Source organism: Equus caballus, chromosome 1, assembly GCF_041296265.1.
Source record: "Equus caballus isolate H_3958 breed thoroughbred chromosome 1, TB-T2T, whole genome shotgun sequence".
NCBI classification, from domain to species: Eukaryota; Metazoa; Chordata; class Mammalia; order Perissodactyla; family Equidae; genus Equus; species Equus caballus.
The window spans coordinates 31,078,871-31,102,309 of record NC_091684.1 but is presented as its reverse complement, the minus strand read 5'-3'; the positions used below and the strand labels follow the sequence as shown (position 1 = coordinate 31,102,309).

Genomic DNA, 23,439 nt, shown 5'->3' with positions numbered 1-23,439 from the left:
GGGTGATGGCCCCATTTATTGTAGTGAAGAGGGAGGAAGAGCGGGGATAGCGGGTCTTGAAGATTATGTGTTTCTATTTGTGACTTCGACAAGACAAGGACACAGCTCAGGCAAAATATCTAAAACAGGATGAGAGTTCAAAATAGATGCTGATGTTAGGATATAAATTTAGTTCTCAGGAAAGAGGTGATGGTAATATTTAAAGTTGGCTCCTTCAATTAAGATGTACAACTAGGTACTGGGGGGCTTTGGGGAGGAAAAAAAAGAGGAAGATTGGCAACAGATGTTAGCTTAGCGCCAATTTTCCCCACCAAAAAAAAGTGATATAATTAAAAATTTTGAAGAAACAAAGTGATAGGCTGTGCGGGGATCTTTAATCAGCAGGAGAGAGAAGAACAGAGGATCAAGGACTGGAGCAGAGGTTTTTAGAGTGCCCATTAGAGTCACCTGAAGAAGTTTTAAACATCCCAATGCCTGGACCAACCCAAGACCAGTTAGATCAGAACTTCTGTGGGTGGGACACAGGTATCAATAGGTTTTAAAGCTCCCCGGGTGATTCTCACGTGCAGCCAAGGTTGAGAATCACTGAGCTAGTCTTTGAGATATATTTTTCTTTAGGTGAGGATAAAGTAAAGGAATCCACAATAGAAACAGAAAAATATCAGTCATTAAGGGTGGAAAGAAAACCAGGATGGTCTTGACCAGTTCTACTCAAATGTGCATAAGAATCACCTGGAGAGCTTGAGGAAATGCAGATTCTGACTCAGACTGCTGGGATGGGGGCCAAACTTCTGCACCTCTCACAAGCTTCCAGGTGATGCCAAATCTTCTGGTCCAAGGGCCACACTTTGAGTAGCAAGAGGCAAGAGCTGTGCTTCTCAAACTTTAGTGTGCATAAGAATCACCTAGGATATCATTAAAACAGCTGTCTGAGCTTTGCTTCACCACCCAAGATCCTCATTCTGCCGGTGGGACCCAATTACCTGCATTTTGAAAAGTGCCCAGGTGATGTTCAATGCTGCTGCTCCAAGGAACACACTTCAAGTGGTAGAGGGTCATCAAGACAAAGGTAAGAAAGAAGAGGCACTCAATACTGTCTACCAAATGAATAAAAGATGCTGTAGGGATGCCAGGGAGAATAAGAACATGGCAAAAGCCACTGGGTTTTACAAGGTGAAGGTCAAGAGTGAGGCAGAAACCATAAAATCATTTCTGCTTTCCTTGGTTCTCTATTTCCAAGCAATCTGCTTTCTTCCCAGCTTCTATGTTTTATCTTGGAAACAGTTACCTTATCAAAGTAATGTAGCTATTTTTGAAAGAGAGAGAAAGCAAATCAATTATTTTCTTTTTGTTTTTTCAAGGCACAGGAGGTATGCTAACAGGGTCCTTGGGAGCTGTTCTTTGTGGATGTGCCTAAACCATCTGGAGGTTATATTTATTGAAGACCTTTGGAGGGTATTTCAGCTTCTTTGAATACCAAAATACAGTTGTGACCTTGCTGCCACTGCCTAACTTTCTGTCTCTTTAAAGCAGGGTGTCCAATCTCAGCACTATTGACCTTCCTTGTTGTGGGGCCGTCCTGGGCATTGTAGGATGTTTAGCTGCATCCCTGGCCTCTACCCACTCTATACCAGTAGCATCCCCTACCCCAAGTTGTGACAACCCATATTGTCTCCAGACATTGCCAAATGTCTCCTGGTGGCAAAATCAGTGCCAGTTGAGAACCACTGCTTTAAAAGCAATGTCTGAAAACCTAGTTGCCCTTCTAAGAAATGTGACTTGTGTGGGTATGTTGATGCCAGGTGGTAATGAGATAGAGCCCTACCAGTAACCAGTACTGAGACCACCCTTTGGATTCTTGGGGCGATAGAAAACACTAGTTTGACTTTCATTAGTGGGAAGTTTTATTGACCTCAAACACACGAAGAACTCAATAGATAGTGCAAACGCTACAAGAAACCCCTTTCCAAGCTCAGCGTTAAACAGTCAACAACCACTCCCTAGCCCATGTCAACAAAATACCATAACTACCACATCATATGAGAGAAGTATTCATCAGCTTGCCACTACAACTATCCTTTGCTCCAGGAGATTCTTTTCTGTCTTTCCATGAGTAGTTAGCATCTTGTAACTTAAACCAGGTGCACCAAAAGGACCAGGATTTTTTTTCCCCCAAGGCAGATTAGCCCTGAGCTAACATCTGCCAGTCCTCCTCTTTTTGCTGAGGAAGACTGGCCCTGAGCTAACATCCGTGCCCATCTTCCTCTACTTTATGTGTGGGACGCCTACCACAGCATGGCTTGCCAAGTGGTGCCATGTCCGCACCCAGGATCTGAACCGGGAAACCCCAGGCCACTGAAGCGGAACGTGCGCACTTAACTGCTGCGTCACCGGGCCAGCCCCAGTACCAGGATTTTACCAGACATCTCCGTGCTGCTTTCTCTTCCTCATTAATAGGTCATCAGACAAATAACCAGAGTGCCATAGAGCCTACCCATAAACCAGTTGTTTTCAAACTTTAGCCTGCATCAGAACCAGCTGTAAAGCTTATTAAACCGCAGGTCACTGGACCACAACCCTAGTAGGTTTGGGATAGGGCCTGACAATTTGCATTTCTAACTAAGTTCTCAAGTGATGCTGATGCTGCTGATCCCTGGACCATGCTTTGAGACCCATTACTATAAAACAAGTAATAGTTCTCAGCCTCGGCTGAATTTTAGCATCACCTGGCAAACGTTTTAAACTGTTGATGCCATGGCCCCACCCCAAATCGATGGAATTAGAAGCTCTGGGCAGGGATCCACTCTTCAGAATGTATTTAAAGCTTCTTGAATCATTCTAATGTACAGCCAGCATTGAGAAGCGTTGAGCTAGGTGAAGTGCATTCCAAAGCATTGGGCATGGAGGTTGGCCCTGTTTAATGGAAGGCTATAATATGACTTAATCCCAGGAAGATGTGACTCTGACCACTTATGCTTCATTGAAGATTACTTCTCCGGTTCCAACCAAAACCATCCTCACATTGTCATCCAGACAAGGCTCAAGCTATCAGTGCATATTCTCCACTTTGTGTCTCATCAGGGTATGGACAGCATTGCAGCTAAAGATTATAAATCAGAGGCCAGGAGGAAGTAGTCCATGCTTGAGGGAAGCAAACCAAGGCTTAAGGAGCCCGCAGCTGCTAGAAACTAGGAGAGGTGTGTCAGCAAGCCAAACCATCAGGATGGGGCTGGGGCTTCTGCTGAGGCTGGAGACCAGCAACGCAGCAGGCAGTCAAGCTAGAAGCCAGAGAGTCTGTAGTTACCAGTTCAGAAGTAGAACACCAGTGAACCCAGAATAAAATATGCTCTTTAGGACAGAGACAAGTATAGCCTTAATTTTTAGAAAATGCATTTGCCATAAAATCTACTGTTTCTTTATCTTTCAGCTTAGCCCAGAGATTTCCCATCTGTTGATGTTCAGTGCCACAACAGTATGGTCAAAGAACATGTTTTTAATATACCTCATAAATAGAAGCATTCATGAATTTTTTTACTTAAAGAATTACCTTTTGCCTCATCCTATCTTAACGAGATCCAATAGGCCATTGGAATTAGCAAGCTTTAAGTTTGCCACTTTGACTATTTTTAGCAAATGGAAGCATGATTTTTTCAGGGCCCCATTGCTTCAGACTTATGTCAAGGCTGAGAGTGTGCAAAGCAGAGCGCTTAGCAGCTTCTCGACATCTGCTGCTCAGTGCGGCTCTGCCGTTCTCCCTGTGTCATCTTGTTTGCAGTAACGATCCTAAAGAAATGGTCTTTCTTTCTTCTTCAAGGAAAATGGGCACCAAATGAAAGAGAATCTTTTAAAGGAAGTTGAAAAAAAGAGGCTAACTTGCTTAAAAATATGCATAAGACACATGCATAAGACAACAGTTCCTATCGTCTCTCAGTAGATTCTGAAGAAAGCCGGGGGCCTGTCCAAACATTTCTGATTCACAAAATGAGGGATTCTCGCAGTTCTCAAGAACATCCTCTCACAAACTCCGAGACTCCCCTGGACTGTATGTGAAGCCTCCTGACAAATTATGATGTTCTGTACAAACGTTAATGCTCGTCATCCTTGTTAACCTAAATTATTTCACAGGCATCCAGCTTTTCTAGTAAGTCAGAAGGAAACTGAAATTAATGGACTAATAGTCATGAGAAAGGCGCTTGAGAAATTCTGATAGTCTGCAGAGGGTCACCTCCACAGGGAAGGCCACAGTTCCTGTTCACAGAACCTCATAGAAGGGCAGAAGAGAGAAATAGCCCAAATTGAAGCTGCTCCTTCAAGTATGCCTTTAGGAAGTAAACACAACACTCATCCACGGGAGGAGCAATAATGCTTGTTGGAAACCAGCATCTGCCTGGAAAAAGATGGAAACACTTGGGAAGTTTGAGCACCCACTGCCCCAGTTTGCCCCAGTTTATGAGTTTTAAATACCCATGAGTCATCCCTCAGGTTGATAAAATCCCTAATAAAGAAGAGAACCTACTATGTTCCAGGCCCACAGCTCTTTGTTCTCAGATTCTCTCCTCTCATCTGTGATAAGGCCTCATTCCCTATTTCCATCACCACAAAAAATCGTAAGATGATACCTTCTCCCAATGGCCTCACCTGTGTCCATTTGTGGTCTCTGCCACATCGTAGAGCACAGAATGACAACAAGCACTCTAAACCAGCATGTCACCAGCACTACCACCCATGTCTAAACAAGTATTGCTTTTTCATTTCAACCTGTTCTCTTTTTATGAAGGAGTTCCTATTTTTACTCACTTGTGTGTAGGTTGCAACTTTCAGCCCCATCAATCTACCTGTTCATTCAGGCACTGGTTATTTTTTTTCCACTTGGCTTTTTTTTTTTTAATAACAGCTTTATTGAGATATAATTCACATACCATAACATTCACCCTTTTAAGGTGTACAATTCAGTGGACCATCCATTGTGTAGCCATCACTATCTAATTCTAGAACATTTCATCACCCCAAAAGAAACTCCTTAATTTCTTCCCATTCCCTTCTTCCCCTAGCTCTTGGCAATTACTAATCTACTTTCTTTCTCTATAGATTAGCCTATTCTGGAAATTCCGTATAATTGAAGTCATACAATGTGTGGCCTTTTGTGTCTAGCTTCTTTCACTCAGCATAATATTTTCAAAGTTTGTCCATGTTGTAGTGTGTATCAGTACTTCATTCCCTTTTTACAGCCTGATGATATTCCGTTGTCTGGATATACTACATATTGCATATCCATTGATCAGTTGATGGACATTTGGATTGTTTCCACTTTTTAGCTGTTAGGAATAATAAGGCTGTGAACATTTGTGTACATGTTTTTGTGTGGACATATGCTTTCATTTCTCTTGGGTATATACCTAAGAGTGAAATTGCTGGATCATAAGATAATTTATGTTTAATATTTTGAGAAACTGCCAAACTGTTTTCCAAAGCAGATGAATCACTTTACAATCCCACCAGTAATGTCCGAGGATTCCAATTTCTCTACATCCCCATCAAGATTTGTTTTTGTCTGTCTTTTTTATTGTAGCCTTTCTCGTGGGTATAAAGTGGTATCCCATTGGGGTTTTTTTTTTTTCCTTTTTCTCCCCAAAGCCCCCCAGTACATTGTTGTATATTCTTCGTTGTGGGTCCTTCTAGTTGTGGCATGTGGGACTCTGCCTCAGTGTGGTTTGATGAGCAGTGCCATGTCCGCGCCCAGGATTCAAACCAGCAAAACACTGGGCCGCCTGCAGCGGAGTGCGGGAACTTAACCACTCAGCCATGGGGCCAACCCCACATTGGGGTTTTGATTTGCATTTCCCTAATGATGAAGATGTTGAGCATCTTTTCATGTGCTTATTGGCCAATTATATATCTTGCTTGGATAGATCTCTATTCACATCCCTTGCCCACTTTTTAATTGAGTTGTTTTTATGAGTTATAAATTTTCTTTGTATATTCTGAATACAAGCTCCCTATCAGATATGTGGTTTGCAAATGTCTTCTCCCATTCTGTAAGTTATCTTACACTTTTTTGATGCTGTCCCTTTTTAATTTTGATGAAGTCTAATTTATCTACTTATTTTTCTTTCTTGCTTGTGCTTTTGGTGTCTTATCTAAAAAACCATTTCCTACTCCAAGGTCACAAAGATTTACTCCTATGTTTTTTCCTAAGAGTTTTATAGTTTTCACTGTTACATTTAGGCATTTGATCCATTTTGAATTAATTTTTGTATATGATGTGAGGTAGGTGTCCAGCTTCCTTCTTTTTCATGTGGATATCTACTTATCACCCACTAGTTATGGCGTTCTCCCTCTGTGCCAGGTGCTGTCCTAGATTCTGGGGAAATGGAGATAAGTAGAACATAGCTATTGCCCCTCAAGGAGCTCACCATCGTAGTGGGAGGATCACATATAAATAGAGAACAATGACATGGTGAAATAATGTATATGCAGTGCCTAGCACTGTGCCTGGTCCCCAGAGTGTATAGCAAATGGTAGCTGCTATAATATAATAATAGCTGTTATTATTGTTATTGTAAATGCCAATAGACAGGGATGTACAAAGTGCTTTGGCAGGAGAAAATGACTCACTTTTCCATGTCTCAAGATTGGCTTCACTTGGGGCCGCTCCAACACGTCTGGGCCCAGGAAGAGAAGGGATATGAGGAGATAGGTCTCTTACGGGCCAACTTTTTTGAAAGAGGAAGGACCTCAAGTATGTGTATCATGAGAACAGCAGTTTTCTTGTCCCTGTGTGTCAGCTCAGAACAGGGTTATGTGATTGCTGATTCCTCTTCTAGTCTGTACCCAAGAAAGAATGACTTCCTTCATTTGTTTTTAGATCTCTACAGGCACTTGAGGGAATCTTAAGGACTGATTGTGGTAACAAAATGTTTCTAAATAGATTACCTAAGTACATTGTCTTGAATATCATGTAATTAGGACTTAAAATCTCTATTCTCTGGTGATCGCATAGTGTATCCTCAAATTGAACTTACCAAGTATAGACCAATGGTGGATTTTCACATGGAAGTTATGGTACTCTTTGTGAAACATCATAAAATATCAATTTATTTAATCCTATCATATGAACTAATCATCTTAGTGGCAGGAAGTATGGCTGTATTGTCTGTATTCTAGGTTCCACACTGCAAAAAGTATCCAGTTATAGAAAACAATTTTAAGAAATCACTTTTCCAAGTTTTTCCATTATACTAGTCATTTGTTTTGCTATCTGCCAGCACATGTTAGCAGAAAAGTGAGAACGGGTAGCATAAGTTTAAGAACAATGTGTTGGAAAAAAAACCTTTAAATTGAGCACATTCTAACAATGAACATAATCTAATTTAAGCTACAAAACACTTCAGTCCAGATGGGTAGGATGCAGTTGTTTCGAAGGATAATTTTAGAACCACTGATGCAGAGTTTAATTTAAACACATTGTATTTTATCAAAAAATAAACATTTTAGTATCTCATTTTAATATTATCTATAATATCAACTGTGGATTTTATTCAGTATTAGTTCAGTTCATCAGGCACTTATTGGCTGCTCGTTGTATGGACGGAAGCATATCTAAGTGTATGAGACTTTGTCCTGAAGGATCTTGTGATCTGAGGAAGAAACATGGTCCAGCAGAGGACACACACATTGCTAGTTACAAGAAGCAGCAACTTGTGATAAATTCTCTAATGTGATAAATTCTCTAATGTAGTTATCAGGGACTTAGAAACACAGGCGAGGAGAGGTTGGTTCAGATTCAGAATGGGGCAGATCTGGGAGAGCTTTCTTGAGGAACTGACACCTGAGCTATAACTGGAAGGGCCAGCGGAGAGAGGATAGCAGAAAGACCAGTGTGAGCCAAGACTTGGAAAGTGGACATGGAGGAAATTGAGGAAGTGGAGGTAACCTGGTACAGCTGGAGTATAGAATGATTAGGGAATGTAGCAGGAAATGCATTTAGAAAGATAGAGAAGAGCCCCATTTTGCAGTCTTGATAATACCAAACTAATGAATCTAGACTTGCTTCTGTGAGCACTAGGGAGCCATGGAGGGTCATTGAGCAGGGAAATGGTATGATCAGATCAGTGGGAGTGAGTCAAAGGACAGGTTGAAGGTGGAGAAGGAATTAGAGACCATTCTTGAGTGATACAAATGCCATCTTTCCCATTTATTTCTGGGTAAAAATTCCAATGGGTAACTATCCTGTGATTTAAGGTATTCATCTGTTTAAATTTTAATGGCTAATTATGCCTCTGGCACACTGACTACTTCTCTTCTCTGATATGTTTATCGATGGCCGAGAAAAGCTTATAAAAGGTAACACTGAGAAAGCATGAACTTCCTTTTTTCTTTTTTTGGCAAGAATAACACATCTAAGTCAGTACCCTCAATTTTTTCCTTAAATGTCTCTTAGCCAAAGAAAGAACCACTCAGATATGCATTTTAGAAACAAGACTAAGAAATGTGTCTATCAAAAGATGAAAACAAACCAAGGTGAAGCAGGACTGTTAGGTAAGAGTCAGTCCCTAGGTTAGGACTGAATCCAGTTACCTGGGTTTGCAATCCAGCTCTGCCATTTATGGGCTGTGTAACTTGAGGCATGTTACTTAACCAATCTGAGCCTCAATTCTTTCACTTGTAAAATGGGGATAATAATAATACTCGCGTCAGGGTTGTTATGAAGATTAAATGAATCAATACATGTAAAGTGCTCTGAATAGTGCCTGGCACATAATTAGAGCTCGATAAATGTTAATTATTATTATTAAGTTGTTGGGCAATAAAAATTTAAAAACTGCCTATGACACATTATAGTTTACAATGTGCCTTTACACATCTGCTCGTTCATTTGAGCTCCGCAGTCACCTATGGGTACTGGTTGTCCTAGTTACCAGTGCTGCTAACAAAGCACTCCAATACTTAGCAACATAAAACAACAACCATTTTATTATGCTCACAGATTCTGTGAGTCAGGCATTTGGACAATGTACAGCAGGAATGGCTTATTTCTTCTTCACAGTAACTGGGCCCACAGCTGGAGATGATTTGAATGGCTGGGGAGGACTCCAGAGGGTGGCACTAGATCAGCTGAAATTGTGCATCTACTGCCAAGGTGGCTTCTTTGCTAACCTGTCTGGCACTTTAGTAGGATGCCTGGAAGGCTGGTCTCAGCTGGGACTGTCGCCTAAGCACGTGTGTGGCCTCTCCACCATGGCAGCCTCAGGGTAATTGTCAGACTTCTTAGAATGTTTCTGCAGCAGAAGCCGCATGCCTTTTATGACCTAGCCTCAGAAGTCACATAGCAGACACGTCCCCATTCTCTATTGGTTGAAGCAGTCACAAGCCTGCCCAGACTCAAGGGAAGGGGCTATAGACCACACTTCTCAATGGGAGGCATATCAAAGAGTGTGGGGGCCATGTTTTAAAATCACCACACTGGTATTATTCCCTAATTCTAGATGAGAAGATTGAGACTCGGTAGAGGTTAAGTGATCTGCCCAGGGTCGGGCACACAGATAATAAGTGGGAGAGTTGAGGTCAGGGGAGGGAGGAAGCTTGGAGGAGGAGAACGGCTTCAACCCAATCTTCTGACTCCAATTATTGTTCTTTCAATTAGGTTATTCATCATCTTTCAGCTTAGATGTATTTGCTAAATGTGAAAGTTCAAAGAAAACAAATTTAACTGGCTTTGGATATATTAGGTAACTTTCCTAAAAAGAGACAGAGATATAAAAGTATAATGTTTGCATTTATAAGAGCTTGTACACAAACTTCATATTTTAAGGAGGTCCTGGGATGGGTTCAGTCCCAAGCTTAGTCAGTGAACAAATTTGTATAATTTTCTTACAAGGAAAGGTCTCTGAAAATGTCCCAATGCTTAACTACAACTTCATTTGTTCTTCAGGAAAATCTCACCTGGCCATCGTTCAGCGGGTGAATAATGAGGGAGAAGGGGACCCCTTCTACGAGGTGATGGGCATTGTCACACTGGAGGACATCATAGAGGAGATCATCAAATCAGAGATCCTGGATGAAACTGACCTCTATAGTAAGTGCACAGCCTTGGCCATCGTCCAAGGTCATCCTGTTTTCCTCTGAGACTCTCAGAACTGGCTTAGTTTGATAGACAGTGTGAAAGGGTATCAGGGCAAGCCCCATGTATGTGTCAGTCACCTGATGCCAGCACGGCCAGATACCCTGACTTGAACCACCCCGAGTCACCGAGGATGTGCTAGCTGAATGTTTATCAGGAGGGGACCTTCAGGAACTGAGCCAAGACTATGAAAAGGAGACTTCCTGGTCTTTGGATGGAAAAGGAACTAAAGGAAACAAAGTGTACCTCGGATGATGGCCAGAGGCCGCTCTGCCCTTGTTTCTGTCCCCTGTGTTGTTTCTGTTTTGTCTCTTCGCCCACCTAGACTCAGACCCCACTACCCATGGGGTTCCACTCACACCAGAACATCAGTGCGCAATGGAGACTGTCATGAGGTTTCCCACCCGCAACCTATGCCAAAACCTTGACTATCGCTTCTTAGACACTGCTCTTCTCCCTTATGCTTTTTTAGCTCTGCCGCCTGGTTTCTTGTTCTCCTCCCTTCTGCACCCCTGGCTCCTGCCCCTGCTTCTGTCCCTGCTCCCTTCTTCCTGGTCTCCTCACCCTCCCACCCACTGCCCCTCAGGAACAACATGGACTCTTCTATGCAGATAGTGACTGCTTTGGGGTACTGAGCCTTCTCAAAGCTTTGCTTGCAAACATTGCAAAGGCGTGCTTTGTCTCCGGGCTTGGGAGTGTTATCTAAATCCACAGGAGTCCCTAGGCCAAGAAATGTTTCCTCCCCTGAATTTCATCTTGTGGGGCACCAATCCCTTTTCCTCCCCTCAGATAACCCATTCCAGACCCCTGTCCTGTGTTTGCTAGAAGTAGCTATTGAGCAGCTAGAAACAAACTCCCGGGAGAAAAAGCTTTGATACTATAGAGCAGTGCGTGGTGCAGGAAGAATGCCTTCTCCTTGGACTAAGAAGAGATCAAACCTAAAAGATGGGCCAGACCTTGATAAAACACAGCAGGAATGTCACAGTATCTGGTATTGCTGTGGTGCCCTGGCCAGGCCTGTCTTCTTCAAATAGGGATTGACCTCTCCCTCCCCCTTCCCTTCTCCACCTCTGCCCACTACTCTTGATTTAGGATTCCCAAGTGTTTCCATAGAAATATTGGTGAAGACATTCACACTAAAGTGTTAGTGGCTGATAATAGTGTAATGAATAAGTAAATGAGTAAGCTCCTCCTAGGGCATTTGTTCTAACAACCTTAATGCTCCAAACGCTCAATATTAAAATAAAAAGAATGAAGAGGAGATCAGGGGAATGATTCTCCAATGATGACATGTTAAGTGGCATTCTGATGGAGGAAAGAGAGGGGATATTTTGGCAAACATGTCATGAAAAGCAGAAGGTTGCTCACCTGTGAGAGCAAAAGAACGGGTCTGATGCATATATTTGCTGCTCTCTTGCTGAGCGATCCTCTTTCTGTAGGAGAAGGTTAGGGTTTCCCACGCTTATAAATAAGCTTCTGGCAGGATTCCTTAAGAGCTGTAAGAAGGCCAAGGAGCCGGGAATACTGTGTTTCTTCTCACTTGACCCTGACCCACAGGACATTTGGGTCTGGATCTAGCCACTGTTGCAATCCGAGCAAAAGGTGCTAAGCAGGGGCCCAGAGTCCAAGGCAGGCCCAGAAGAAAGCAGCGTGGTTGAAGGGCACTTTCTCCCTTCTAGAAGGAATTCCAACCAGTGTGGCTGAAGCGAGTTCCAGAAGGAGAGAGAGAGAGTCCTGGGAGCCTTTAATTTCCACTGTATCTGCTCAACCTGCACTCTTGGTTCCCCAAAGGCCTGTTTTTCTCCAAACCAAGTTTGGAGAAAACCCACATCCCTTTGTTCCCCTCAGCACAAGTGAGATAGACTAGAAGGTTCAAAATTTTGCTCAAAACTAAAGGAAAGCAAAAGAGACATGACCCAAGAAAACATTCCCATACCCCCCAAAAATACTTTTTCAGACAAGCGTAAAAAAAGGAAGAAAAATAAATTGGAAAAAGCAAATTTTCTCAATCATAGGATCTCTGGAGTTCCTCCAGGTCCTGCCTGAGGCCCCTGCCCAAAGAACTCGTCTCTGCACGTTACAGAGCTGTTCCCATTTCTTCTCCTTGCTTCCATTTATTTCCCCCAGTTCTCTCCACACGGAGGGGGCTAGGGTTGAATCAGGAGAATTGTGAGTGGGAAGAGGAGGTGACCACCTCCTCCCTTGGGTGGCATACCTCAGGTACTGCTCAGAGCATGGTTTAAATCAGCAGGAAGAGACCAGGTGAGCCCAGCTCCGGGGACAGGAGAAGGACAGAGGCAGAAAGCCCCAGACCCCGCCAAACCCCTCGATGGTGAAAATGCATGTCCCTCCTGTCTGAATGCCTTTTTGTAAGCATTTCACAGATGGGTTCTGGTTGGAGTCTCAGAATAACTGCATCAGATGAGTAGAAGAGTTATTAAGGATTAACCTCGCTGTGTAGATTAAAACAAACACTGATGCTTAGAGAGGTTGCACAGCTTGTAAGTAGGACAGCTGCCCTAGAACCCTGGTCTTGGGGACCCCAAGTCACTATACACCCTTTTCCACTATCCACCACCTAAGTGTAAGTAACGCTGAGACATTATAGCATCCCCCACCTTCTATCCCTTATCATCATCCTTCCACTCCCTGGGAAAGAGATGTTGTAATGTCACCTACAGTTGACACTTGGCAGAAATTCACGTGGTCCCAAAGGATCTGTCTGTCCCATATGACTCTGGGAAAACCTCCAAACCCAATAGTGATTCTGAGATAGCCACAATCTGTCCCATGTGATCCCACAGCCGACAATCGGAAAAAGCAGAGGGTCCCGCACCGGGAGAGGAAGCGGCATGACTTCTCCTTGTTTAAACTTTCCGACTCGGAGATGAGGGTGAAGATCTCTCCACAGCTTCTGCTGGCCACACACCGCTTCATGGCCACAGGTATGACTCTGCCCACTGGTGTCTCCATCACAGGCAGGTAAACAGAATCTGGAGGGTGGGACCCAGGCACCAATCATTTTTAACACCTTGCAAACTAATTCCAGTGTGCAGCCAGGACTGAGAACCACTGTTCCAAATGAGGAGGTTGCCTTAGGTAGAGCGATGGCATGCCACGTGCTGTCATTTTCAGCCCCAGGCCTGTTCTTCTCAGGAGGAAGTAAGTACAACCCAACTCTGTTTTTCTCCCTTCTACTTGAGAAAAGAGCTAAAGAAACCATTGCTGCACTTTTCCCTTCCTCCACTTGCCTCCTGGCAGGAGCCTTTTAGGCCGACCTCCATCCTGTTGGAGTTGGGGTGCCCCAGAGGATTTGTAGGGGAGGGAGAGGCGTTATCCTACCCAACCACAAGGCCCTGGGCTCCAGTACCCTCCAGGGACCACATAGGCCTGTGAGCTATGAGTTCTTAAAATACAGAAGTGGATTGTGAATCTTGGAATCTGTAGAAAGGAAAAAAAGGTGAGAGGATCCAAAGATAAACTTCTCCTTCTTCTAAAGAAGGTAAAATTTGCCTTTGAACCCTCTGACCTTCTCATCCATGCCTGATTAATGTGCTGACCTAGAATGATCTCATCCATCGTTAAGTTCAATATTTAGTTAATCCAACATATATTTATTGAATGTCTAATGAGTGCTAGTGGTGTTCCAGGGGCTAAAAAGTAGAAAATTTTAAGTTGGTGCTTCTTTAAAGTAGAATTTTCAACATGTTATCTAGTTCTGAATACAGATTTCTTTTAACTACTGGCTGCCTGAATTCCTAGAGCAAAGCAGCTGTATCTGTTAATATAATATGGTACGGTATAATATAACATAACATAGTATGTAAGAATATCTGCTAATATGTGAATATGATGCGATGATACTTCACATTATTGAGAACTTATCACTTAAATAATTGTCTCTGTTAACTTGGAATTTCATTTCATTCATGTCATAGAAATAAGTCAGATTAAATTCTCTGTATATCATTTGGTTATGGTTTTAAAGCCTTTGTTGTTCACAAGGCTTACTTATCCATCCCTAACTTTTTTTTTAAACCACTTTATTGAGGTTTGATTGACATACAACAAGCAGTGTATATTTAATGTATACGATTTGATGAGTTTGGAGATAAGTATACACCCGTGAAACCATCACCACAATCTATGCCATAAACATAACCATCACCTGTAAAAGTTTCCTCCTACCTTCTTTGTTTGTTATTATTATTTGTGTGGTAAGAAAACTTAATAGCCACTCTTTTAGCAAACTTTTAAGTATATGATACAGTATTGTTAACTCTAGGCTCTGTGCTGTGCAGTGGATCTCTAGGACTTATTCATCCTGCATAACTGAAACTTTGTCCCTTTGACTAATACCTCCCTGTTTCCCCCTCCCGCTAATCCCTGACAACCTCCATTCTACTCTCTGTTCTATGAGTTTGACTGTTTTAGATTCATCATGTAAGTGGTATCATGCACTGTTTCAGGCTTATTTCACTTAGCATGATGTCCTCCAGGTTCATCCATGCTGTCACAAATGGCAAGGTTACCTTCTTTTTTAAGTCCATGCCCAACTTTAAATAAAATCAAGGAGAAAATTAATAACAAAACTGACATTTGCAAAATGGTGACATGTTTCTACTGAGCTGCCAATGCAGAGACGCACATCCCTAGAGGACATGGGGAAGGCCTGAGACCCCCCAACTCGAGGGAATCACAGGAACCCTGCCAGCTGGGTGCCAGGAGCATGAGTGGAGGTGGCTCTAGACACACGCCCTGCTTATGCTCACCCTGACTCCTCCCCGCTGCCAATTCGTCCTGTCTCTCATTCTCCCCTAGAAGTGGAGCCCTTTAAGTCTCTGTACCTGTCGGAGAAGATCCTGCTTCGGCTCTTGAAACATCCAAATGTGATCCAGGAGTTGAAGTTTGATGAAAAGAACAAGAAGTCTCCAGAACACTACCTCTACCAGCGCAATCGCCCCGTGGACTACTTTGTGCTGCTTCTGCAGGTGAGTGAGAAAGCCAGGGACCCTCTAAGGGCAAGCTGGGGGCATCTCCAGCTGGAGAGGAATGGCCCTGCCTCCTCAGTGCCAGGTTCCAAGGCTTGGCTGGCTGCCTCCAGAGCAAGGCCTGTTGAGGTGGGCGTTTGTCCATGACCCAAAGCAGGGGCCATGTATGACTGGCTGATGTCCTGGGAGTGGTGGGATCTTGATGGCATTGCATCTGACATCAGCAATGTTTGTGGTGGGGTAGTAGGGCAGGTACTTCCCCAGCAGAGAGTTTCTGTGACTGAACTTCCAAAACTGCTGTCCTACAGCATCCCTAAGACCTCCTTGTCTCTGCTTGGACATGCCCAGAAATGAAACAGTCTACTGCCTCCCAAACTTCAGACACTTCTTGTTTAAAGCCCTTCCTTCTGTCAAGCTGAAATCTCACCATCTCTGACTTCCACCTACTGGTCCTCACTCCGCTCTCTGGAGGTGCACAGAACACATCCACTCTCTGCCACGTTTCAGCCTCTGCAGTCCCTGGAATCTTCTCCCCCTCGAGAGGACCAGGAAGGGAATAAATGACCTAGTGAAAGAGGTGTAGCATCTTCCTGGTGCTCACATAAGTATGATCACCTTCTGCCCTCGGGGCCTCGACAGGCCTGTCGTAAATGAGTGTCAGGCATGGTTCCAATTTGTGATACTGCTGGTGCCCTGGCCTGGCTCCACCATTAGCCCTGTCGCTATTCCATGTCTCTTCCCAACAGAATCTTATGAAGTCTGAATACAGTAATTGTCTTAAAATCTTAAGGGATTTAAGCCGTCCTTCCAAACAATCTCAGTAAAATGACCTCCTTTCTCCAAAAATGGAGTCACGTTCTTCACTGTCGGAAATCGAGAAGGGTCCTGTTACATTATTTATCTAACATAATGAACCTATACAATTGACTCTCTTATGCTTAATATAAACTTAACTGTTCACAGATAAAACTTGGAGGAATTAAAATGTAGTGGCAAGAGTGTGGGTTCAGAAATTGGAAAGATCTGGCTTTGAAATTTCCAATATTGCTGCTTCCTAACCAACCTTAACCAAGTTATTTAATCTCTGTGAGCCTCAAAATGGCTTCATCTGTAAACTAGGGATACAAACAGTACGGGCCTCATAGAGTTGTGGGACCAACTGAATGGGAGTCCATGCAGTACACATAACACAGTGTCAGGCCCATCGACATACACTATCTGATACCCATTAGTATCATTATAACTGCTGATGAATTCAACAAACTTTGTGCAGAATCAGATTTTATGTCAGCCAGACTTAAAGATGGTCTTATCTCAGACTAAACCAATAGGGCAGTTTATGGGGCCCCAGACTAGCTGGTGCCTGGAGCTGTATCATGGAAGGTCCAGTACAGTATGCAAGGAAAGCTTGGTTATTCATGACTGGATGCTGCTTTATGAACTAAGCAATTAATTTACTGCAGAGGGCTATTGAAGTCAGATGTGCTGTTTCTGAAGTGTAAGTCTGCGCAGAATTCACATTCTCCTGTGATAAGAACGTAAGTCCTCTTGTGATCCAGGCAGAAGTGCTTAGGGTGGTAGTCAATAGGACTGGAAGTGCTTGTACACACTCTAAGTACACTTCCTTCTGTTTCCAGGGTAAAGTGGAGGTGGAGGTTGGGAAGGAAGGCCTTCGCTTCGAGAATGGAGCCTTCACCTACTATGGTGTCCCAGCCATCATGACCACTGCTTGCTCAGGTATTCTGGTTCCTAAGCCATAGCTTATTGGAGAGGCAATGGAATGTTGTAGAAAAAAGCATCTGAGTTCATCTTGACTCCTGTTAGGGACCCTGGACAAGCATTTAACTTCCTAGGCTTTAGTTTCCTCCTTTGTAAAATGGGTATAAGAAGCATATTTCATTCAGAAAGATTTTTTATGGAAGTTCACAATGGGCTGTAACATTATCATGTGTTAGGGATGATAGTGGTATTTTTCAGTGTGAAAAGATAAGTTTATTTTGCTTTTTACACTTCTATTTGATTGCCTGGTTTTTGCAGGGTTAATTGGTGCTGGGGTGGGGTGGAAAAGGGAGAATTCCCATAAGAATGTGTGTTTTCTGAATTGCTTGTGAAACACACTGCATTCTTCTGTCCTTAGATAACGAAGTGCGGAAGGTTGGAAGTCTGGCTGGATCCTCTGTCTTTTGTATGTATCTCTCAAACCCCTCCCTCGCCCTCCCCAGCGTAGTCCTGCCTCAGCCCACTCTGGGGCCCTGGACCGAGCACTCCGAGCCTGGGCTGAGGCTAACACAAATGCTGGCAGCCTCTTTGTAATGCTCTGCCAGGAGCACTGCTTCCTGCCAGGTACCCACAGACCACGGGAGCTTAGTTTCTGTGTGTCTGGAATGTTTTCTGCTGCTTCTCTGCTCATGTGCAAGTGATGAATGGCAGAGAGGGAGTCTGTGAGGGAAGGCACTGTTTATTGTCACCTGCCAGAGAATGCAGGCAGGTGCTTGTGTGTTTTGGTGGAAGTTCAGCCTTCCCTTCTCTGCTAGGATAATTCACTTGAAAACCTACTATGCTATTTTGTGTCTATGGGGTTAGTAAGAAGCGACTGTGAGATCTTGGGATGTAAGTCCCAGGCTGGTGCAGTATGTTGCTTATCTGCTTCTCTTTCCTTGTTCACTGCATCTCAGCTGGTGGAGAGGTGTCTGCCAGCTGGCCAAGCATGTTGATGGTGGGGACTGGCACAGGGCTGCTGGCTGGTTTGCTCTGTCCCTTCTGTGCTCTACCTTCTCGCTAGTTCCTGCATAGTTACTGCACTTGTGTTCAGAAGGCATGGCATTTATTGTGACATGAGTGTGATCCAGAAAGAATGATTTCTCTAGATTTCTTTTTGATTCACTGGTCTGAATTTTGCATTGCTTTGAGCTGTTACTGTTTATGGTGGCCATTTTAATGCCAAATGGGGTGTTTTCTCTCATCATAAAAAAGACTTTACATCATGCTTTATACTGGGATTTATCAGAGGGTCCCAAAGCTTGATATCACAATCCTAGGCACTTGAAAGGTAGATACCATTTTAACACAGAGAAACTAAAGAAATGACTTGCTCCAAATCACCCAGCAAATAGTGATTTACCTAGATACATTCCAGTGCCCTCACTAGTTCACACAGCACAATGAAATACAGATTTAAGACCCATCATGTTCCAGAATGCAATTCTATATGGGAATATTGGAATAATTTGTGGTGTAATTTCACATCCTAGCCCAGCAGAGGGCTGAAATGAAATTGAAGTGGTGCCCACACCCATGGGCCCAACATGCATTGAAGGAGATCTGTAAAATAGAAACCCTAGCACAGTAGTATACTTACATAAGCCAACAAATCTCAATTAGGGTTGATGAAGGAAGGTTCAGTACTCAGAACAAGAACTCTGGATGGGAAAGGGATGGGCTGCCAGACTGGGTCAACCTTGGTTCTCTATGGGAGATTTCCGGCCTCACATTAGAGATTGCTCAAGGTGGAGTAACTCCTGTGACTCTAAATGTTACCTAGACCTGTTGGCCCTGTCCTGGCTCTGCCAAAAGACCAAAGAGAAGAGGTGGGAACTCTGGGGGAAAGGAGCTACATAAGGCTCCCCAGCCCACTTAATTTAGATGAGCTTTCTTTAAAAAAAAAAAAAAATGTGTAAGTAGTTGGAAGATGGTTTCCTCCTTTTCTTCCTTCCTGTCTCTAGTTCCTTCTATGAAAATCCTTCCATTTTATCAGTGAGATGGGAGTAAACTTGCAGCACTAATCTCTCCTTCAAAACTGATTAAAAGGAAGCATTAAATTTTCTCCCCACCCTGCCCCACACTTCTGAGCATCTTTGTCAATCTTCGGGAGGAAAAAGAATTCAAATTAGCCTGCAGGGGTATGGAGACATTTTCCATCCTCCCCCAAGCCCTCCCCACTTAGTGGGGTGAAGTGTGAAGTAACTGCAAAGGCCACCACACCCCAGGGTTGTCCCTGGTGGACTCTCAGCCCAGGTCCAGCCACCCAGCATCTTTCACCAGCCAAGAACCTTGGCCTATAGATTGAGGGAGAGCTTAAGGCTCTTTTAGGATCTTGGTCCAGCAAACTGCCCCTGTCCTTGAAGGCAACCTCTAGCTTTACCAGCCTTTGAGGGTGATGAATGGGGTGACGAATTTGCCAGAATCCTGGCTCTGTGATGGATGCCTCAAAGTTAACTTGAGGTTACAAGTAAGTCACTCTGGTTTTCCTGACCAGGGCAAAGGAAACACAGCCAGTCCTGTCTGCTTTATCTTGGTTCTGACTGCTGGAGGACCCTGGCGAGCCCGGCACTCTGGAGGAACTGGGCCTGAGCTCAGGGTCGCCAGAACAGATGCCCATAGGGGAGTGTAGTCAGGAGAGAACAAGTCTACTATCTATTTGGCAGGATATACATTTAATTTGCAGCCCGGACGTGCTAGGCTTCTTCTTGAGACTGTGGGGTTTCTTATTCCACTGTGTCTTACAACATTAGTGGCCCATTCAAATATTCTTTGACATCTTGTGTCAAAGTAAATGATTATCAAGTAGGTATAAAGCCCCCTGCACTCCCCTGCATATAAAGGTAATTTCAGTAAAATCCTCGAGTGCAGCAAATAAGACTGTGAAAGCTGCCTATTTCAGTGTGCTGTTACCTGCAGACTGACTGACTTTAGCTCCTTGGAAGGGACTCTGGGAATGAGCAGATAAGAGAGATGAAGACAGATTCCCATGCAGAAACACTACTTGATCAAGTCAAGGGTCAAGATGGGAGAAGGACTAGATATTGCTACACACTTCACCCCACCCCAGACCCCAAGTGACAGCCAGCACCATTTTGGACCCTTTGGGGAAAGAGAGAGAAGGAAAAGGAGATAAGAAGAGAGGTGCTTTGGAGCACTTGAACTTGCTAAGAAATGACTATGATTTAAATCATCAAGTTGATTCACATTAAAATTGCTAGAAATGTTGCCTTTCCTGTATCCAAAGCCTCTAGCAATGCACTGTCTCTCCCCAGCACCATGACCACAGAGGGAGCTCCTAGGAGTCTGAGGCAGGATACAGCCTCATGAAGGATGCCCCTAGCAGGAGCATGCACTTTGCTTTCAGCCTTCCTGCAGGTGAGCAGGACACGTGTGGCAGCTGGGAGAGCCTGGTGGGAATGCAGTGCTGGGCTCCCAGTGTATCTGCTGGCTCAAAAAGGCTGCCTCAGAGAGAGTGCTGCCTACATGTGCTCCCCCCTGGGGCACTGCCTGTTCTTGTCATTGGCAGGTCTGATGCCCTCTAAGATGATTGCACATCTTTTCAGATGACCTGAAGCAAAGTCTGTTTTATTTTCCTCTTTCTGGAGAGTGACTTTGTAAGAGGATGTGATTTCAATGTTTTCAGAGACAAGATTCCCTTTTGCAGAGAAATGTGATGCTGTGAAGATCCAGGAAAAGACTGTCTCACCCACTTTGCTCTTTGTCTCTCTCCTTTTGTGTTCCTCTTCCCCTTGCAACTCACAACTCCTTGGCCCTTGACTCTTTAGTGCCCGTCTCTGTGTCTCGTACCTTCGCCTTCAGCAGAGGGGACTCTCTGGCAGGCTCCCCAGGTAAACACGTATGGGTGTCTCGGTCTCCGTAGATCCAGCGGCGTTTGCAAGAGGCCTTTGGTCTCTGTCATTGTCCCGCATGAGAGCTAGTGTCTCCCAGCAGGCACTCCCATGACTAAGGCATAGCAGATTGTTCAAATAGCACTCATTTTTATGCACAGCCGGGCATTTCTGGTTCATTGGCACCACTTGTGAATTTAGCTCCCAGGGGTGTACCTGTGTATGGACGTAGAGAAATAGTAGGGATAAGGGATGGTGTGAGTTCTTCCTCATCCTTTGTCTGACCACAGAATGGAGGGATGAGGAGTACAGCAGGAGAAAAATAGAAAGAAACAATGGAATATTATGCTGTATTCCTATTTTTCTTCCACCCTTCCTTCTATATGGTCTCTGCCTTTAGCTGACCGCTAACCCACCCTCATCTTTCTAGTAATGTTACTATGTGGTGACCATATTCTCTCTGGCTCTGGTCATACAAAGGATGCTATATATAAAAATTTCAAAACAATGTTTCATTAGGTTAACCTCTCTTGTTAATTAAATAAACTTTACTGGCTTTCTTTTTAATCAGGTAAAGTAGCTCCTCATAGAGCTACACAGTAATTCCAGGATTGAGTAGAATGCAGTAAATCTCAACAATCAATTAACTGTTTGCATTATTTTCATCTCTGGAGGTTGATCTCTGAGGTTCATTGAGCAAGTAATGACCAAACCAAGTATTTGTTAAATTGCCCTGAAATCAGAACACAGTCCAATTTCCTATACCGTCTGCATCTGTCTTCCTTATCCCAAGGCTGCAGTAAAGATTCTGAGGCCCCACCATAGCCTTAGTCATCAAGAATCTACTTATGTTCCACTGTCTGTGCATTAGACCTTCAGTGTTCAAAAAGGCTGTGTCCTGGGGCCGGCCCAGCAGCGCGGCGGTTAAGTGCGCACATTCCTCTTCAGCAGCCCAGGGTTCACCGGTTCGGACATGGCACCACTTGACAAGCCATGCTTTGGTAGGCGTCCCACATATAAAGTAGAGTAAGATGGGCACGGATGTTAGCTCAGGGCCAGTCTTCCTCAGCAAAAAGAGGAGGATTGGCAGCAGATGTTAGCTCAGGGCTGATCTTCCTCAAAAAAAAAAAAAAAGGCTATGTCCTGAGACCTCCAACCCGCAAGTTTGCAACTTCACAATAATTTCTCTTGACTTCTGCTTTCTCCCAAGTCACATTTTTCCATAGAAACCCATCTGATTTCCATGTTTAGAGGCACAAGACAAATTAACCACCTTCTCAAATTTCACCAAAGTTTTCTCTCTCACTTGACGGTGATTTTCCACCATGAAATAAAATTTTTCTTGCTTTGTGAGAGCTAATGCCTTCATGATGACTACAGGATAGTATGATCAATGTGAGATGCCAGGCTGGTGCCATCACCAGCTAACTGGTCTACTTCTGCATGCCAGCAAAATTAGAACTGACCACATCATGGACCCTCCAGATCCTTCACATGCAGGGAATCTTGGTGAGTGTAGAGTGTGCTATGAAGTTTCAGCAGAAAGGGAAAATGCACATTTTTTTAAAGATTTTCAAAGAAGAGGATCAAGGCAGGAGTATATTTTCCTTTTTAATTAACCCTCAGTTAACGAGACAGTCTAGTTAATTATAATTTCTCAGTTAAAGTAAAGTTGATTCTAGTTCATTAGTATTTATTATGAAAAACTTCGTGGTAACGCAGTGTCAGATAGAGATTAAGGTGACTCATTCCTGCCGTACCATCCCCTCTGGTGGTTTTGAGATTTCTGGTCCAACTCTGGCTAGTGCCATGTGCTCAGGGCTCTTTTAACCTTCTGCCCATTTTCCATGACTGTGGGTGTTCAACCCAGCAGGAAACAGGTGAGCAACAAAGAGGTGAGAACAAAGCTAGCTTATTCCTACCCTTAGTTTAACTGCAGAGCAGAGCAGTGACGGGCACAGCAGGAGGAAATGAGAGGCAGGGATGCCCTGCTTCTCCTTGGGCTCTTTCCTCTCCATAGCGCCTTTTGTCCTGTCTCTATCTACAGCCAACTGTGAAGCCTTCCCCGTGACCGGGTGACATACCCCAGAACTGTATTACTGTATTTCTGCTGTCTCTCTTGTTTCTGTGCCACTTCACCAGAAGAAGCAGCCTTAGTCAGAGGATTTTTGTGGAAAGCAGCCCTGGGTACCTTCTGGCCCCATACTTGATTTATGATCCAGATACGTTAATTTATGTATATTATGTCTAACCGCCATCCTACCCAGGAAAAAGAGGAATCCTGGAAATTAATAGGGCCTTTAAGTTTTAAAAGAACCCTGTCATTTTATTTGATCCCCACGACCACCTTAGGAGACAAGCAGGAATTCTTGTTGGGAAACAACAGGTAAGGAAACAGGCTCTCAGAAATTAGGCCATCGGGTCGATGTCATTGGTGTAGTAAGAAGGTGGAGGGATGACGACTGGAATCCAAGTCTCTCAGGTCCCGCTCTCCGATTGCCTGGGACCTTGTTCCCCGCTGCACATAGGCATTTTGTGCCCCCTGTGCCTTATTTGCATTTTGAGAGTAGCCTGTGCTAACAAATATGGTGCTCACGCTGGATTGAGGCCAGCAGTCCCTGCACCAAATATTGCCACCATTATCCGTAGAGAGCTTCCTTCTATGTGAGACTTAGTTTGAAATAAGGAGAGTAGAGGGTTTTTGGATTACCTCCAGAGT

At 43.9% G+C, this 23,439-nt stretch overlaps 1 protein-coding gene across 5 annotated transcripts in view; it reads left to right on the top strand.

Annotated features, from left to right (window-relative positions):
• The window catches only part of CNNM1 (cyclin and CBS domain divalent metal cation transport mediator 1), a 62,046-nt gene that overhangs the window by 16,747 nt on the left and 21,860 nt on the right, over positions 1-23,439 (top strand). For 2 of the 5 annotated variants that reach the window (XR_011421947.1, XM_001500236.7), the window contains exons 2-6: positions 9,932-10,075; positions 12,925-13,065; positions 14,942-15,111; positions 16,749-16,848; positions 17,249-17,296. Coding sequence is in view for 4 of the 5 variants with exons in the window: in XM_001500236.7 (XP_001500286.6) it covers positions 9,932-10,075; positions 12,925-13,065; positions 14,942-15,111; positions 16,749-16,848; positions 17,249-17,296 (603 nt within the window). In the remaining variant the exon portion in view is untranslated. Of the gene's footprint in view, positions 1-9,931; positions 10,076-12,924; positions 13,066-14,941; positions 15,112-16,748; positions 16,849-17,248; positions 17,297-20,657; positions 20,721-23,439 lie in introns of all 5 variants that reach the window. The other 3 variants (XM_023641146.2, XM_023641163.2, XM_023641170.2) reach the window with 3 other exon arrangements.